Source organism: Notechis scutatus, chromosome 6 (assembly GCF_049901735.1).
Source record: "Notechis scutatus isolate UNSWTSFEM ecotype Mainland chromosome 6, rNotScu1.2, whole genome shotgun sequence".
Lineage (NCBI taxonomy): Eukaryota > Metazoa > Chordata > Lepidosauria > Squamata > Elapidae > Notechis > Notechis scutatus.
The window spans coordinates 40,330,070-40,349,112 of NC_142014.1; the positions used below are offsets into that span (position 1 = coordinate 40,330,070).

Consider the following 19,043-nt stretch of genomic DNA (forward strand, 5'->3'; position numbering starts at 1 on the left):
GAGTCGGGTGTGATAGGAGAAACATGAAAGTAAGTTTCTATGGAGATTATCAGTGATCCAGGTCATAGCTGAATCAAAGGTGCTTTTTCAAAAGCCAACTGGACTGTTTTATTTTCCTTGAGGAAAATAAAGAAGCTTCATCAATTCATGCAGAATGATGGGAGGGATTGAAGGATTGGTTCTGATAGAATGGCGGGGGATGATTTTGAAAGATCATATTTCTCTGGTCATTAGCATTCTCCCTGAGATCTCTTGATGCCACATAGGTGTTAATCTGTGCCCTGAGGGTAATCTATATCAAAGTGCAAATGGCAGTAGAATTTTCTTGGTACTGCTGAAAGGACTTTGTTGTAGACAAGAGATAGATGCTGTCTTATATTCCTCTCTGTTGACAGAGAGGAATATAAGACAGTGTTAATATAATGCTCAATGTTAACATAAATGACCTCTTTTACCGCTCTTTCAAACCAATGGTCCTCTCTATATTCTGTCCACATTGTGGATAGGGAGGACCATTAGTTTGAAAGAGGAATAAAAGAGAACATTTATGTTAATAGGATAAAAATACTGGTTGCTGGTTTAGTATTTTTTTCATGACCACTATGGTACGGAGGCTCAAATATTTCTATAAATCAGGATAGGGAGAGCAAAATGGATATAGCAAAACCGATCAGTGAGCCTTTAATTTGCACATGACCAGGAGATTAAATAACCATAATAAAATTAATTAAATTGGTCATGGACTATACAGCAACATTTATGATTTTTTAAAGGCTTTCAATAGTGAGATTGCTGTAAATTCATAGATTATTAACTTCTTGGAATATAATTTTGCCATCTCATAATGCTGTAATGTCCTTCCTTATCTTGGAATTCTAAGCAGGTACCATGTACTTTTTTGGTTTGTTCGAACCCAAACTATGTAATAGTTCAGATGGGGCAATCAGCTTCCAGAGAATTGCTTAAAGTCTTCAGAAATCTTTGAACAAGTCTAGGAATCTCCAGGATTTAGCAGAAAGGGTTTTGAGCAATCCCAAGAATTTCACATTAAAAATTCCCTATATAGTCAGGGTTGATTCAAAGCTGAAATCTAAACATTGTAAATCATACTTAGATCCAACTGAGTTATGCAAATTTTATTTCTAAGTAGACCAGCTGAGAACTGAGTTATATTTGTAATTGTTCATTGATTCCAAGCTCTGTTTTGGCATTTAGTATGTTCAACATTCATGAAAGGGTTAAATAGCTAGTGGAGGCAAGTACAGGGAAGTTCCACATCACTGGGCATGCACCTGGCTTCTGAAGATGTTGAGTGTTGACACAGGAGGAGATACAAATACATGCACTCAGATGTGAAAACTTTTGTATGAATTTTCATCTACATGTGCTTTGAATTCCTGGTGAATGTTAACTTTTATTGCACAAATATTTGTAAAAAATGCAACAATTTGACTGTTTGCAAAGTGTGGCTTATGTATGTGGATGCCTTCATTGCACTACTAAGGCTAATGTTCCCAAAAATGTTCAGCCCTTGTACAATCACAGCTTCTAGTAATTAATTTAAGTAAACCTTGTTGTCAAAGGTAAGCCTGAAAATAAGCCATACCTTATTTTAAGAATACTGTAGAAGTTTGAGAAAAAAGGGAGTTTATTAAGTTTATTGGTTTGTTGAAATCTAGACAAGTATTTAATTTTAGATTTATATTCCACCATTTATCAGGACATGTATCATAAAGTGGAGTAGTAGATACTGTCTGGTATTATCCCTGTATTCCTAAGGTTCAGGCTAAAAAGGGAGGAAAATCACTGATCTCACTAGCCTGAAGTCAGTATATTTTTTAAAAGCAAAAATATATTGAAATTTTTTAAAAAAAGTGACAGCTTGAATAAGAAGGTTGATTGCTGATTTTTGTTGAATATTTTACTGCTAGTATTCCTTGACTAAAAATGTAAAAAAGTATTAACTGGTTTATCAAAAGAGAAAATAAATTAGGTTGCCTTTTTTGAATGAAAATGATCGAAATGGTAGTGTTCTTAGCTAGAATACTTTTAAAGTACTGTTTCCATTTTATATTAAATAAGAAAAAAGTCTAATAAGCACTAAAATACATGCTTCACCCAAGCATGCCAAACCTTATCTCTTTCATTCCCACTTTAATTACTTTAAACCTTGAGGACAATCATCCAGGAATAATTAAGAATTAATATGAGAGAGTACTCTGTTTCCTATATGTAGCCTCTCAACTAAAAATTTTACCCACCTGAGACTAAAGTACCCTGAACTCTTAAATATAATTTTCACCTTCTTTTTCTAATTTTTAATTCTGTTAAAATGTAAGCTTCAATAGTTTTACCCACCCTCACCAAATGCCAAATATATTGCATCTTACAAAACAGCCTGGTATCTCAGAAACTGCAGATTCTTGCTAGAATTTGTATTAGGCATACAGTTGCTTCAAAATATGTTCCTAGCACATAGGAGTTCCTCTGAAATGTCTAAGAAATGCACTAAGCAAAATTGAGCTTTTTATTGATCTAGTGTAACAAAGTGAATGAACAGTAGTTTACTTTAGGCTGGTAAACCAATGTTTGAAACTGCCATTTATTCTTTGTTTACTGATTGCAAATGTATGGTACGTGAAATACACATGGTTTATATCTAATGTCCTGGTTTATTTCCAGTTTGCTTTTCAGTAATGTCTAGGTTTTGAACTGATCACAGATGAAACAGAAGCTAAAAAGATTGAAAAGTAAATAAGACATGGGCTAAAAAAACCATGACTATTTTCCCTGTGGTTACAATGTAAGAAGGTTATATTGGCATCCGATTGGAATCTTAGCTAATCCTACACATTGTACCATTGTGACCATACAGATAATATCAAGCTATGGGGAATTCACTAGGAATATACTGTATTATATGTCCTGACCACAGTAGGTAGAAAGAGATACATACTGGAGCCATAATTCTATCCTCTCCTACCCTTGCAGGATGTATGATAACATGTCCATGGATCAAGGGTGGGATTCAGTTTTTTTAACAACCAGTTCTGTAGACATGACTTAGTTGGTGGGCGTGGCTTGGTGGTCATGTGACTGGGTAGATGTGGCTTGGTGGTCATGTGACTGGCTGGGCATGGGCAACTCAACATCACTCACTTCGAGAGGCACTTCTCCTCATCTGGACTCTTGTGACTGTGGGGATACTGCAACAGTCATAAGTGTGGAAAACAGTCATCAGTCATTTTTTTTCAGTGCCATTGTAATTTTGAATGGTGACTAAATGAACTGTTGTAAGTCAAGGATTACCTGTACAAAAATACAAAATGCTTCTTTGCTTGCAAAAAGCTGACCTAAATACCAATCATTAGATTAAAAATACCTGCAAGCCAGAGTTACAAATCAGGCAGGGTGCCAGAGCACCTTGAGGAATTAAAATAGCTAAAATGCAATGATAACTATCAGCAGCCCTTTAAAGAAACCCTTTAGCAAAGAGGTCATTTAAGCTCTCCAGAAAGAGCACACCCAAGAAAAGCAATCCTTAGATCCATTTGCACCACTTAAAGTTACCAGCTGGTCTCACTCACCTCACAAGATATCCTAAGGAAATCATCCAGATTTAAGGAAAGGTCACATACCCCCCAGAAAGGCAGTAAAAAATTCAGTGCCAAGCTTGCATTCTGCCTCTTGGAAGTACACCCCCAAAATGACAGTGCCAGATATCACTAAAGCAGTGAAGGAAGACTGCTCCCAGATAGAAAAAGAAACCATGAGGTAGAAAAAAATTCAAACACAATAGAAATAATTAAATCACAACAGTAGCTGTTGCTTGTTAAACCAATTATCAGAACAAATAGAAAGAGGAACTAGTCAGATTTCTCAAGCCAGTTTCTTTTCAGGAACAGAGATTAACCCCTTTCCTTCCAAACAAAGCTGAATAGGGAAAATTATCCCATCAATAAACACAGGATTAAACATCACCAAGCACAGAATTAAACTTCACCAAAAACCAGTTTTAGACCAAAACTCAGAAAGGGTATGTAAATTCATGTTTGAATGTCAGTCTTTCTAACTAGCCAAGAAGCCGTGCTGAATGTCACTCATTTTGGTTCCTTGTCATTAAAAGCTTCTTTCCGGCAGCTCTGCTTTGTTTTTCAATTATTTCTTCAAAGTGCTAACTTCAACAGGAGAGTATTTCCTTCCAACAGCAGTGTAAAAAGCTTAAAAGAGCCCTTTCCCTTTAAGAAAGTCAAGATGTCAGGTTTCCAAGTGAAATGGCTACACATATGTCAATTTCAGGCTGGACATAAGCAAAGTACCAGCAAAGGAGAGGAAAAAAGCCTCCAGAGAAGCTCTGGAGAAAGTAGTCCTGCCAAGAATGTAATAAGGGTTATTGGAGAGGCAGTTTCTGTAAGCAACAACACCAGAATGTAAAGAATGCTTTCCTTACAGGGTTAGGCCTGTAAAGTAGGAAAAAACAAAAGAAGATTTCTTCTAACAACCAGTTGTCTGAACTGCATAGAAAGTTAACAACTAGTTCTAGTGAATAGGTACAAACCGGTAGAATCCCACCCCTGCCATGGATCCTCTGAAACACATATCAGTTTTGTGAATAAGGCCATTTTATTCAGGAAGACAATGCAGTATAAAATCATAAATATTTCTCCTTTTATGGTGTAGCTGGGAAATAAAGAAGAGGGAAGTAATGTAGCTTATAGTAAAAAAACATTATTCTTTTAGCTGATAATTTTTTACTTTGTCAGAAGCAGCTTTCCCAGGTATTTGGCAGAGATACTATTGGCAATCCAAGATGCCAAACATGGGAATTTCTGCATGCATACACATGATAAAATAACACACACACACACACACACACACACACACACACAAGCACACATGGGGGGGGAATGAATAGAAGGGGAACTCATAAAATTTGCAGATGACACTAAACTGGCAGGAATGGTCAACACCCCAAAAAACAAGCTTAGGATTCAAAAAGATCTTGACAGACTTCAACAATGGGCTTTATCCCACAACATGAAATTTAATGTGAAGAAAAGCAAGGTTTTACACCTAAATAGGAAAATCCAAATGTACAAGTATAGATTAGGTGAAACCTGGCTCAAAAACAGTGACTGTAAGAGAGACCCTGAAGCCCTAGTGGACGATCCCTTAAACACGACCCAGCAGTGTGTGACAGCAGCCATAAAAGCTAATAAAATCCTTGGTTGTATAAATAAAGGCGTAGAATCAAAATTATGTGAATTATTTGTACCACTTTATAAATCCTTAGTAAGACCACACCTGGAATGTGGCATCCAATTTTGGTCACCACAATTCAAGCAGAGCAACTAAGATGATTAAGGTACTGGAGATAAAAAAAATATGAACAATGGTTGCAGGAGTTGAATATGGCTAGTCTAGAGAAAAGAAGGACTAGGAGGAAATGATAACAGTATTCCAGTATGAGAAGCTGCCACAAGGAAGAGTGGGTCAACTGATTTTCCAAAGTACTAGAAGGCAAAAAAAAAAAAAAAACAATGAATGGAAACTACTCAAGAAGAGAAACAACTTGGAATTGAGGAGAAACTTTCTAACCGTGAGGACAATTAACCAGTAGAACAGCTTGCCATCAGAAATTGTAGGTGTTTCATCACTGGAGGGTTTTAAGAAAAGACTGGACAACCAACTATCTAAAATGGTATTAGGGCCTCCTGTTTGAGTAGGAGGTTTGGCTAGAAGATCTCCAAGGTCACTTCCAGCTTTATTCTGATTCAGACAGACAGACAGACAGACAGACAGACAGACAAACTGAAATAACATGCATATTGCTGTTAAGATATGACACAGGGAAAGTAACTGTGATTAGCATATTTAAATCAATATGATATATTAATTATACAGATATTATTTTATCATTTGATTTAACAAGGTTCACTCTGATCAAGATAACATATTCTTAGAGCAGAGGTCTCCAAACTTGGCAACTTTAAGACTTGTGGACTTAAACTTCCAGAATTCTCCAGCCATCATAGCATAGCTGGCTGGAGAATTCTGGAAGTTTAAGTCCACAAGTCTTAAAGTTGCTAAGTTTGGAGACCCCTGCCTTAGAGTATAAACTGCAAGCAACAAAAATATTACCTGTAATACATATCAATAATAATTGTGCTGTATAGCATAACAAACATGTCTATAAGTGGTAGCCTTTCCTACTAATTCATTTTTATATGTATTATTTTTAGTTACATGACTGATGGAGGGCTCAATCTATACACAAGAAGTTTGAATCGAATTCCTGACATAGCTGCCTCTCGAGATGTCATTCAAAGAGGAATTCATGATGTGACAGTGGATGCAGACAGGTAAAGCCTCCTTTTTCTACACAAAAGTCAAGAATGTCAAATTGCTACAGAAGTTTGGGAAAGTTATTCATGGCAATTCATTTTCAAATATGTAAATATTGGGATCAGTGGCTATAGGTTGAGGAGCATTAAAAATAATGGCAACAAAACCCAAGTTGCGGCTGGACAGTTATGTGAAGAGAATTGTGTATTCTTGAAAGACGATGACCACCCCCCGCCAAAATAAATCTCTTGTATCAACATCCACCAGAAAGTTACTATCAGAATGGCCAATAGTGTTGTGATTTATGGAATCCTGCAAATAAATTCGCCTGTAGAATACAAAGTCAGAGCAGCTGTCTAGCAATAATACCAGTATTTAATAATTTGTTCTTGTAAATCAGATGGTGATCAAAGTAACAAATTTCAGCCTAACAGAATTTGTGCTGTAATTTTTATTTTGAGTTTTAGATTATTTTCTGCTTTGTGCATATACTGTAGATTATGATGTCCTTGTGCTTGTGGAGTGCAGCCTGTGTAGCTTTCACATTTCAAATCGTTTCCCACCTCTTGACCAAGTTTCTGTGCCATCTGCTACAGCAGAGAGAATTTGACGGTACTGCCAGCTTCAGCTCAGACTAATCCAAAGAGTTTTTCAGCCAAGTCACAATCAAAGAAAAACATCATCAAAAATATGAAATGGATTCTGAGTCCATGTGTAACTTGTTAAGCAATGTCTGAACTCCATAAGCCCTGTTAGTGCAGCATTTACTTTAGCAAATAGATGGATCTATCTTAGCTACCTAGGGTAGAACAAGAATAGGTAGAAGGTTGACAGAGGGTGACTCCCATCTGAAATAAGGAGGAATTTCCTGACATAATTGCTATTAAGCAATGGAACATCATTCTCCATCATGGAGATTTTTAAGAAGAGGTTGATCAGCCATTTGTCTGAGATGATACGAGGATTACTGCCCTAAAGATCCCTTCCAGCCAAATTTATCATACACATTTTCTGTTCTTTTTTTGAATGGCTTCACCCACAAATTTTCACAACCGAGTTACCTAAATTGAATCAGTGTATATTTGGAATTATTTATCATGTTGTTAAATCTACTTTTTTTTCAACCATACATAAACAATTAAATAGTTCAGCATTTTAATCATAATCCACAAAAGTGTAGAAAAACATAATTAAAGGTATTGTTATGAAAGCAATCTACCTATACAATTTTTTGATTTTTTTAAAATCAATTTTAAGCTCTTACATGTTTCTTAACACATGGTGGTTTAAATTTCTATTAACAATTATTTGAATGGTTTGCCAGTAATATTGCCTTTGATGTAAAGGATAGTCTTAACTGCTTTTTATGTAGAAAACTCCAGTCATGTTCAAAATTTTATATTTGAGGTTCTTTTTGCAGCCAAATATCTGCGTAATGATGTTTCTTTACAATATTCTTCTTCCGTACTTATAATTTGGACTTGAGCCTAGTATGGAATAGTTTTTGGACATTGGAAAAGGAAGACTCAGGTATATCATAGACAAGAAAAGAACGAATGTGTGCTTTAACAATCAAATAAAGTGGCATTAAAATTGTAAGATATTTTTATAGCTAAAATCTTCTTTGTACTTAGGCTATTGACTTTCTGGATCGGTCCATCAGTTGTCTAAATATATTTGTAATGCAAAGAGATTGCACAGGGGTTGAGCAAACAGTCACAGAACTACAGGAGAATGCAAGCAAATCTGTTTACTTGTTTTATTCATGCATTTGCAGTATACATTTCATAGAAAGAGTATACTGAAAGAAAGAAGAGCCTTCATATTTCTAATTTTTATCTCCTTGTACCAACTGGAAAGACTAACAATTTGAGAATTTTCTGGTGTGTGTATTTTATTTATAGCTACTATAAAGAAAATTATTTTCTTTTCTCAAATCTAAAATATTGCATTTAGTTTGGGCCCACCACATTTTAGAAAGCAATTGAAAAATTGAACCTTGTCCATAGAAGAGCAATTAAGACAGGAAGGGACTTGGAAGGACCTCCAGCTACTGTTGGAAATACCAGGCAACAGTGGGTGATATTGGGTATGTTTAGCCAGAAGAAAAGAAGACTGCGGGAATATATTATAGTTGCCTGTCTTCAAGCAGTTAAGGCTTTTGTCTAATTAAAGTCTCTGTGTGTATGCATTAACTAAGAAAGAATTATTATGGGAATAATAAATGAGAATATTTATCTCTTTACATCTGGTGCTCTTTTGATCTCTTATATTTCTAATTTTGCAGATACCAACATTCTTGGTTTTTGCTTCATTCCCATGAAAATGGATGAAGTATGTGTTTGGGAACTAGAGCTTTTTTATGTTGATTATATCTGGGAAATATAAAAGTGAGAGTCATTTGTATCTCATTATTACAGAAGGAAAATGTCAATATGTGGAGTGTAGCAGACTGTCCTAAATAGGCACTGTGCTTTAAATACACCTTCAGAGCGTGCATTTTCTCTAATTTCACTGCAACTAATTCTAGGAAGAAACCAGATCTATATTTGACTACTTTTAATTAGACCTGTAATTTTGTATGAAAATTTAGACCACGTGCTATATTAATTTTCATTTTAATTCATATAAAGGTTTTCTGCAGTTTTATTATCTGTGAAGACATTTCATTTTGTTTATTTTAATCTAAGCTCCCAGGCTTTTAACAGTTCTAGTGCTATGCAACACAAAAAGATATTGTCATTTATTGTTAATATAAATGATATTTTGCTTAGCCCAGAAGTAGTAATATATTTAAATATATTTTTATTTTATTTTATTATTTTTATTTTATTCAGTTTATTCTATTCTGGGGAGTATTAAACATACCTAACAATATTTTTAAAATAATACAAGTTAAAAAACTATTTAAAATGAACAATAACATAGTGCCTAAATTACTTTATGAATTTAAAATATGACAAAAGTTGCATCTTTACAGATTTTCTAAACGCTTAAACATTAGAGGCCAGACACTACTCTTTTTGACAGAAATTTAATTTCTAAAGAGCCTTTCCTGGACATTTCAGTAGCCACTCAGTTAAATAGCAGAAATGTGATCCTTTTAATAATCTTATACAATTCAGGGTTTTAAAGGGAATTACAAACATTTTAAATTTTGCCTCATAGGCAAGTGGCAAACATAGATCTTTCAGAACAATATGACTATGAAAGCTTACACTGATTAACATCCAGACCACTGCTCTTGTACCAATTGCAGCTTCTAAACAGTTTTCAAGGATAGTCTATGCATAACATGTTGTAGTAATCTAGAAAGGTTGTAGATAAATATATAAAATCTGACTCATTTCATGTCACATGAGAAGTAATTATGCAAATTCACCCTTAATCGTATATACCATCTTAAAATCCAGTGACAGCCAAGGATCTTGGTCAGGAGTGTCAAACTGGCAGCCCATGGGCTGGATGTGTCAAACACAGGCCACGCCCACCCCAGCTCCATGAAGGAAAAAACATTTTATTTTTATTTATTTATTTATTTATTTATTTGATTTGCCAATTGTTTACAAGATAGTAAGTATAAGTGTATACATAGTTGTGAATACATGAAATGGGTACATATAAGAAAAATAAAAGAAGAATAAGAGAAACAATAGGACAGGGACGGTAGGCACGTTGGTGCGCTTATGCACGCCCCCTACAGACCTCTTAGGAAGGGGGTGAGGTCAATAGTAGACAGTCTAAGGTTAAAGTTTTTGGGGTTTGGGGAAGAAACTACAGAGTCGGGTAGAGTATTCCAGACATTGACCACTCTATTGCTGAAGTCGTATTTCCTGCAATCAAGTTTGGTGCGGTTAACTTTGAGTTTGTATCTATTGTGTGCTCTTGTGTTGTTATGGTTGAAGCTGAAGTATTCATTGACAGGTAGGACATTGCAATGTATGGTTTTATATACCATGCTTAAATCAGACCGAAGACGGCGTAATTCAAGATTTTCTAGTTCTAGAATTTCAAGTCTGGTGGCATAAGGTATTCTACAACGAGTAGAGGAGTGGAGAACTCTTCTTGTGAAATATTTCTGGACTTTCTCAATTGTGCTAATATCAGATACGTAATGTGGGTTCCAGACTGATGAACTGTATTCGAGTATTGGTCTAGCAAATGTTTTGTATGCTCTGGTTAGTAGTGTGATATTACCAGAGAAAAAGCTACCGTATATACTCGAGTATAAGTCGACCGAATATAAGCCGAGGCACCTAATTTTACACAAAAAACTGGGAAAACTTATTGACTCGAGTATAAGCCGAGGGTGGGAAATGCAGCAGCTACTGGTAAATTTCAAAAATAAAAATAATTAATTTGGGAAACGATCTCACTATCATGAAAGGTTTAATTGATTCACTAACCCAAAAGAAGAAGATGATTATGACAGCGGGAGGCAGAAGTCACTCTCTTCCCCTCCCTCGGAGGCCCCCTGAGTCAGGAGTCACTACCGCTGGCGCGGCCCCAGTCCCGCCGCCTTGGGAAGGGAAAGGCAAAGCGCTTTTGCCTTTCCCTTCCTGGCTGGGGCTGTTGGGAGTCGCTGCCGCCGGAGCGGCCCCAGTCCCACCGCCTCGGGAAGGGAAAGGCAAAGCTCTTTTGCCTTTCCCTTCCCGGCTGGGGCTGTTGGGAGTCGCTGCCGCCGGAGGACGCGACTCCACACCATTTTTTTCAGAGGGAATCTGACTGAGTATAAGCCGAGGGGATTTTTCAGCACAAAAATGGGCTGAAAAACTAGGCTTATACTCGAGTATATACAGTACGTAGGATTAGGTTAACAACTCTTAATGCCTTTTTGGCTATGTAGTTGCAGTGGGCTCTAGCACTTAGATCATTAGAGGTGAGTATTCCAAGGTCCTTTACAGAGCTTGGGTCATCAACAAGATCTTGACTATTCAGCTTGTATTTTATTTTCTGATTTTTTTTTGCCAATATGTAAGACAGCATTTATTTGTTGAGATTTGAAGTTGCCATTTGTTTGACCATTCTGATACATAGTCAAGATCTTTTTGTAGGGTAGCAGTATTGTCTGTGGTATTGAACAGCTTTACATCATCAGCGAAAAGAACGCAATTGCTCTTAATATGATCACAGAGGTCATTTATGTAGAGTATGAAGAGAGTTGGTCCTAGAACACTGCCTTGGGGGACACCACTATTGACAGGTACAGAATTTGATAGGACGCTCCCAATTTTGACCATTTGTTGTCTGTTTGCCAGGAATGCTTCTATCCAGTTATTCAGTTGTCCAGAGATACCATAGGATTTTATTTTTAGGAGTAGTTTGTCGTGTACCACTGAATCAAAGGCTTTACAGAAGTCTATGTAGATTGCGTCTATTGCTTTGCCCTGGTCGAGTTGTGTCGTCCATATGTTTTTGCAGTGTAAGAGTTGCAGATTACAGGATAGTTCTTTTCTGAAACCAAATTGTTTATTGGAGAGTAGGTTGTTTGTCTCTAAGTGGAGGATGATGGATTGGTTAATAATTGATTCCATGACTTTACAGGTGACGCAGCATAAGGAGATTGGTCTGTAATTTTCAACTAGGCTTGGGTCTCCCTTTTTGAAGATGGGGATGACTGTGGCTTGTGACCATAGGTTAGGCAAGGAGCTGGTCCTGAAAGATTTTTCAAAGATTATGTTTGGCTATGGCAGTGGATAGCTTTTTTAAGAAGTAGGCACATATTCCATCAGGTCCAATAGATAGAGATGGTTTTAGGTTGCGTAGTGCTTTTTCAACATTGTCTTCTGTAAAATCGATATGTATTAAATCATTGTTGTTATCTGTGGTACGGCTAGGAAATACTGGGCATGATCCATTGCTGTTTACAAATACTGAGCTGAAGAATGTGTTAAAGATGTTGGCTTTAGTGGTGTCGTCGTTGCAGTCTTTACCATCAGGTCCTATCAAGGGTGGGATAGACCTTGAGTCTTTTAGTTTGTTGTTTACAAAATTGTAAAAAGCACGGGTGGAATTGGTGCTTAGAAGGTTTTCCTCTTGTTTAATGTGATAATTGATGCATTCGGTCTTTATCTGGTGGCATAAATTTTTGTATCGGCTTTTGAAATTGGCAACGTGACCAGATTTGTTTTTCCGCCAGAGTGATCTCTTTTTGGATTGAAGTTTCCTTATTGTTATGGGTAATCTGCTTTTTTGTTTTGTTTTGGGAGTTGTTGTTGGTACGTATAGTTTGATGACTCTTTTGACTTCAAGTAAAAATATGTTGTAATGGTCTTCAACAGTATTGCATCCAGTGAATAGAGATTGCCAATCAAGGGATGAGAGATCGTTGTCTATAAGATCATAGTTGCCTTTTTGAAGTTACAATTGGGGATTACATCATTGTGGTGATTTTTGTGTGGGCGTATGTTGAGACAAAAGTCAATCATATTGTGGTCACTGCTGGAAAAGGGTTCTTTAGTTTGTATTCCGTAAATTAAATTCAAACTATTGCAGAAGATGAGATCGAGGCAGTTGTTTAGTCTAGTGTTGTTGGTTACTAGTTGTTCCAGTCCCAGATTTGTAATAGCATTGTAGAAGGTTGTGTGTATGATTTCAGTTGTACATTCATTTAGGGTCCAGTCAATATGAGGTAGATTGAAATCACCAAGAAAGATAAAAGGGTATGGGCAGGATGCAGCCCATGTTAGTAATGTATTTAGCTTGTTTACATGTTCAATGTCATAATCAGGTGCTCTGTAACATAGTAAGAATCGAATTGTGATATTTAAGGATAGTTCACAGATGATGGTCTCAGGAAGAGCAAGCTCCTGGGTAACTTGGATATTTTTAGATGTAAGGACTTTTATAGAAGATAGCAACACCACCTCCTCTACGAATTTCACGATCTGATCGGTAAACATGATAGTCCCTTATTGTGGTAATGGAGTCAGGGAGAGATGCATTGAGCCATGTTTCACAGACAAATATAATGTCGAATTTAGCCATATTTAGTAGGAGGAAAAATTCAGGTATTTTATTCACGAGGCTTCTTGCATTGAGTAGTTTGCATTTAAGGCCAGTAGTAGTTGGAATTGAGGTAGTTAGGGCGTGCATGCCTAGTCTTGGGTGATGGTGGATCGGTTGAGGTAGGGTTGTGGTTGAGGGTTAAAGCCTAGTTGCGGGTTGTGTGACTTACTTTTGATACAATCAGCATGGTAGTCAATGTACAGGTCCTTCTCTCCATTGTCTAGACGTTTTTGAGTTCAGTGCGGAGTACACGGGAGCGGGCACGTTGCTGTATGGTTAGGTCAGGGCGACAACGGAGGTTCTTATGGTTGGTGTTGGTTTTGGCGAGTGAATTTATAGTGTAAATGAATTTATGTTTGCTTGATTCATTTTTGCAAATGACCCTGCACAAGCGTGGGGCCACAGAGCCGTCTCTGTTTTTGAGCTCTCGGCCAATGCGGGAAATGTCAAGTATTTCATCAGCGGAGATGGTTGATGCTTGATAATCACTGATGATGTTTCGGACAGTTGTGATGTCATCATTGTCATTGATGTCCTCTAGACCAAATAAGATGGCGTTTGGATCGTTTCCGTTCACGCTCAACGGCTTCTCTGATGAGGATTGGGATATCAATATTTGTCTGGGTTGTGTTTATTTGTGGATTGGGTTTTGGATTGGGTTGTGGTTGTTGGGTAGAGATGTGGTTTGTAGCTATTGGATGTTCAGGTTGTGTCTTTTTTTTCAAGGTTGGATATTCTTTCTTTTACGGCGTCCAGGGATGCTACTCTGGTGTTAAGGGATGTTTCAATGGTTTCAATGGTATCAACTCTTTTAGACAGATCCAGTTTGGGTCTGCATGATTTGCAGAGATATGGAAACTCATTGGATGATTCTAGGTATTGAATCATTTGCTCAGGTAATCCCAAGCAGTCATGATGAGCGTATTTTTTACACAGAGAACATGATAGCAACGTGACAAGGCGAGTTTGACATCTGTGACCTAGGCAGACTCCCAATGTGTGAAATTTCTGTTCCATGGAATGTACAATCCCATTCAAAATAGATTGAATCTTCGACACCAGAGCCTTATCTCTTAATTTATCACAATATCTTTGTGTGAATTTAATTTCAACATGTTTTCTCTCAGTTCACTATGAAATTTTGGCAACATGTAAATGAAGATTCAATCTTCCAGTCCAAAAGTATCTAAAAAGGTTAAATCATGGCAAATAGATCAAAGTTCATTAATCTGAGATGTTTCATTACTGTTGTGGTTCGCCGGCAGCAGATGTGGATGGCTGAGGTCTCGGAGAGTGATGACTCAGATGAGGGGCCTGCGTGTGATGCAGGAATGGGGCCAGGACTATCAGAGAGTAGAGTTCTGCCTTCGGAGCTTGTGGAAGCTGGCAGCAGTGATGCAGAGGACCCCGAAGAGCCTGTGCCCAGTGTGCGGGCATGCAGGGCTGCTCGAAGGAAAGAGCAGCTGCAGCAGCACGGGCGACTTGGGAGTAAGGCTGCAAGGTGATGGCCCCTCCCTTAAGGGATAAAAGCCAGCCCTCAGAGGTGGGATTCTTTGCAGGAAGCAAAGAAGTTCTTGCACTTCAAGTCTTGTGGAAGTTCGGACTATCCTGATTTGTGTTTGGAGACTTTTTGATTATTTCCTTGCAATTTAATCTAGTGTTCTTGGCAGCCTGGCACTACCTTGGCAAGGCTTGTTCTTATATGGGACAATTAGTTTTTGACAGTGTTTTACTGTGAATGAATGAAATTCACAGAGAAGCATTAAAAAGGTTTTGCTTTTATCTCAGTTTGGTGTTTGTTTGCTTTGAACGAGGCTTGGGTCAGAACAGTTACTCATCCAAGTAACTTCATCAGTCAAAATAAAAAATTAGGCAGAGAGTCATAGAGTTGTTGGAAAGTACTAACTTTTGCCATACCAACTACAGGGGTTTCTCCCCAAAATGTATTGCAAAATGTATTATACATCTTATAATATATCACAGTAAAACAATGTTTTGTTATCAAGCATGATGTCTTGACACAATGGATAGGTGTCAGCAAAATTTTGAAAAGCAGTTCTTGTAATAAAACTACACATTGTAGAGAAAAGCACTGAAAGGGAGCTAAAGATTCTTAATGGATGAGAATAATTCTTTGTTCTTTTTATGATCTGGTTCCTGAATTGCTTGGGAGAAAAGGCTTTAGATGTAATATACATGAATTAAATCTTCTGAGAGAATGAGAACCTTTGAACTGGTGATAAATTCTAAGTGGTTTCCTCTCACTTATGAGTGAAAGCAGCTATTTCCTTCTTATATTGAAAAGAAGGAGGAGAATGCATGGCTGCTTGAATTTGAATAGCGAGGTGTTTAAATCAAAATTCCAATGAAATAAAACATCTGCTGAAAGAACTTTTCAGTGAATTAATTAAATGTTGCTTCCAAAAGGAAGGAAATTGGCAAAGTGTAGCTGACCTCAACAATTCATGTTATCTGGCATATTTTTTTGCTGTTAAATACTTCAGACATGGTAAGAGTTCATTCATGTGTTGTATATTGTTTGAACATGCTCAATATAGCCAGTATCATTCAACTAGGGAAAGACAAGATGCAAATTTACTTTAGATGTATCATGCCTGATCCTACACTGCTTAGAAAGAAAAATTCTGATATAAAGCAATGCTTTATTAAAAAAAATAACATCAGCAGAACTGTATAAATATTTGAATTAGACAAAGTGATTGACTTGTAGTTCTGTAACACAGATCTAAGCAAGACTGCTCACAAATAATTTTTCATCACTCTTAACAAGATGAAGCAAATGTCTCCATGGGAATTTTTATGCACAATGATACACTAACTTCAAAGTTCCTGTGAAGCAAGAAAAGTTCCTCACAGTAATTACATCCCAACTCATAGATTTTCCTATATCCATAATGTACTGAAATTCGAACAAACATATTATGGAATGATTAGCTATCAGCTTCAAAGTAACATACTAAAGGGTGGGGTTTTTTGTGGACTACAGTAACTACTTTGTTCTTTACTACAAACATAGACTTCGACCACTATCTCATTCCAAATGCTATCTTCCTTTTTAAATGAAGCACGACATTAACTAAGTTTGTACCAATTATGAGATCAGAAGAGGAGAAATTCAATTATGTCTTTTCCATATCATTCTTACTATGTGTCAATTTTAATTCCACATTCAAACCCACCACAATCTCATTCTTGTCCTCTTCTATCACCCTTTTTAAATTCATTTTTGTGATATTAAATAGATTCAAACATAACTTCTGAATGCAGCATTCCCAAATACATTGAAAGTAGAATATTTTGCTTCATTCTGTATTAGAGGGACTATTCTCCTTCATAATTAATTATAACTGGTTCTATAAATCTTTTTTGTTTCCTCTAGTAGTGTCTAACTTTCAAAGTTCCTTCTTATCATGCTTTCTCCCCATTCAATATTTTCCCACAGGAATGTTTTTTTGTTTCAAAACATACATGTAATTTATAGAAGTTTAAATAATCCACAGGAAGGAATCTTGTAATTAATTTCAAAATTCTATTTCAAATCCATGTGGTCTATTAATCTGTTTACAACTTTACAAAAACCAATGCTTTAATCACCCTTTTTCTATTTTCCAATTTCCAATTTTTCAAAGTTACAAGCGCTGTTGTAACTTTGAATGGTCACTAAAGCAATGGTTGTAAGCCAAGGACTAGCTGTATACCTTATGAATCATTTTGAGTTTATAATAGCAACTACTTAATTCAAAATAAGTCTAATAATTGTAATAGGTAATTACTTTACATTTTTTGCTTTTGAAACATTTTAATTTACATTTTTTCTAAATTTTAACTAGTGAATTATAATTATAAATTATAATTATGAATTATAACTAAAAGAGAAGACACATAGAAAATTTTATCACCTTATACAAGACTTACTTAAAGTATAACAAATGTGTGCGTACACACACACATTCTCCAGGACAGTTTTGTCAAACTGGCGGCCCACAGGCTGGATGCGTCATGTGTAGGCCATGAATACCCCAGCTCCGCAAAGGGGAAAATGTCACGAAATGTCAAATAACGGCAATGTGATGCTGCGAGTTTGACACACGTGCTTCAGGAGAATTTACTGGCCCCATGGAATATGTTCTGTTTAGAATACTTAGATCTAAACTAGTGAAATATTGAGCCAAATAATAACCTGAAAATTAATTGCAGATATTTTACAATGTTATGTTACATGAGGGTATCTTTCTTTTGTCAAGGAGTTAAGCTAAAATTAAAGGTAAGGGGTCATATATTCAGGTTCACGCTGTACTATCACAAACACTTATATAAACGATTCTTAAATTTATTGCATAATTGATAAATCAATGCTTGTTCTCTCTCTCTCCCCACATATACACAAACACACAGGAAAAGTGTTTAATAAGCGAATTCTGAAAGTGATTAGAAAATTAATTATGCAAACCTAGTGTCCTTTCAAAGGTACCAACTATGGTTTGAGCAAGGTAGCTCTTCCCTCATCTTTAAACCTAGTAGATATCACTATCTTCTTGTCTTCTCACAAGGAGCAGCTGTCTGGAGCATTTGTAAGCCATCTCAAGCCATCTCCTTGTCCTGAGAGGAAATATTAAGGAAGCCCACCAGTTTTTCATTTTCTGCCATGGTCAGTGGCTCTGCTTTTTGGAGAGTTTTAAATTTGCTCCAGAAGTCCCTTCAAATCTGTGTTTTTCAAATTTGGCAACTTAAGATATGTGGATTTCAATGCCCAGATTTCCCCAACCAAGTTTGAAAAAAACATTGTTGTAGATGTTAAGAGCCAGATAAAGTTGGCAATTATCTTGCAAACATTCTAATAAGTCAGCAAAGTAGATTTAGCAGCTTGCTCTCTGTATATACCACAGAGCTTTTACACTGACATAATTTAATATTCTTTCTTAGCAATATTGGAAAATAGATTCAGGAACATCTGCTGCAGTGATGAAAGCAGCCCTTGAGGCACAAGGGCCATTGAACTGCAGGTATATGCCTTGCTCTATATTGGATTATTGCAATACACTTTATGTGGCTTTAAAATGGTCTGGTAATTTCAGCTAGCACAAATGCATCAACAAGATTTTGGCAAGGTAACACATGCTAGGAATATAGTATTGCATCTCCCACTCCACCCTCCAGGAGTGAAATAAGAAATAGAGCTACTGCTCTTCTTAATTCTATTTTATTTATTTCGTCTTACTTTAAATCATTATCCTTATATCTTTTGTCCATTCTTTTCCAATTGTCCATTTATCTCATTCTCTTTAATATAAAAAAAAAGATTTCTCCTGGAATCACTGATCGAAGTATGATGCCTTTCTATCCCTTAGGTTAACATTTAAGATAATACCTAGTTCCCAATCTGATTCTGCTTAGTACAATCTACCTATTAAATTTTAAGGAAAAAAAAGAGAGAATAATAAATCTATAAAATAATTAAGTACATAATTACCATTCTACTTTTTTAGTACATTTTAAATAGTACATTTTAAACTGAAAAAATTTAAAAAAAGGAGAGAATAAAAAAAAGTTGTGATAACATTAAGGGAATAACAAATTAAGCTCTATCATTAAATCTTAAGCATTTTATACCTTCTCAATAATATCAAATGTTAAGATCTATCATTAAATCTTAAACATTGTAATATTTT

At 36.2% G+C, this 19,043-nt stretch overlaps 1 protein-coding gene across 7 annotated transcripts in view; it reads left to right on the top strand.

Annotated features, from left to right (window-relative positions):
• Positions 1-19,043, top strand: part of NAV3 (neuron navigator 3) — a 503,910-nt gene that overhangs the window by 407,254 nt on the left and 77,613 nt on the right. For all 7 annotated transcript variants that reach the window (XM_087968029.1, XM_087968025.1, XM_087968023.1 and 4 more), the window contains one exon: positions 6,243-6,362. In XM_087968029.1, coding sequence (XP_087824155.1) covers positions 6,243-6,362 — 120 coding nt within the window. The remainder of the gene's footprint in view (positions 1-6,242; positions 6,363-19,043) is intronic.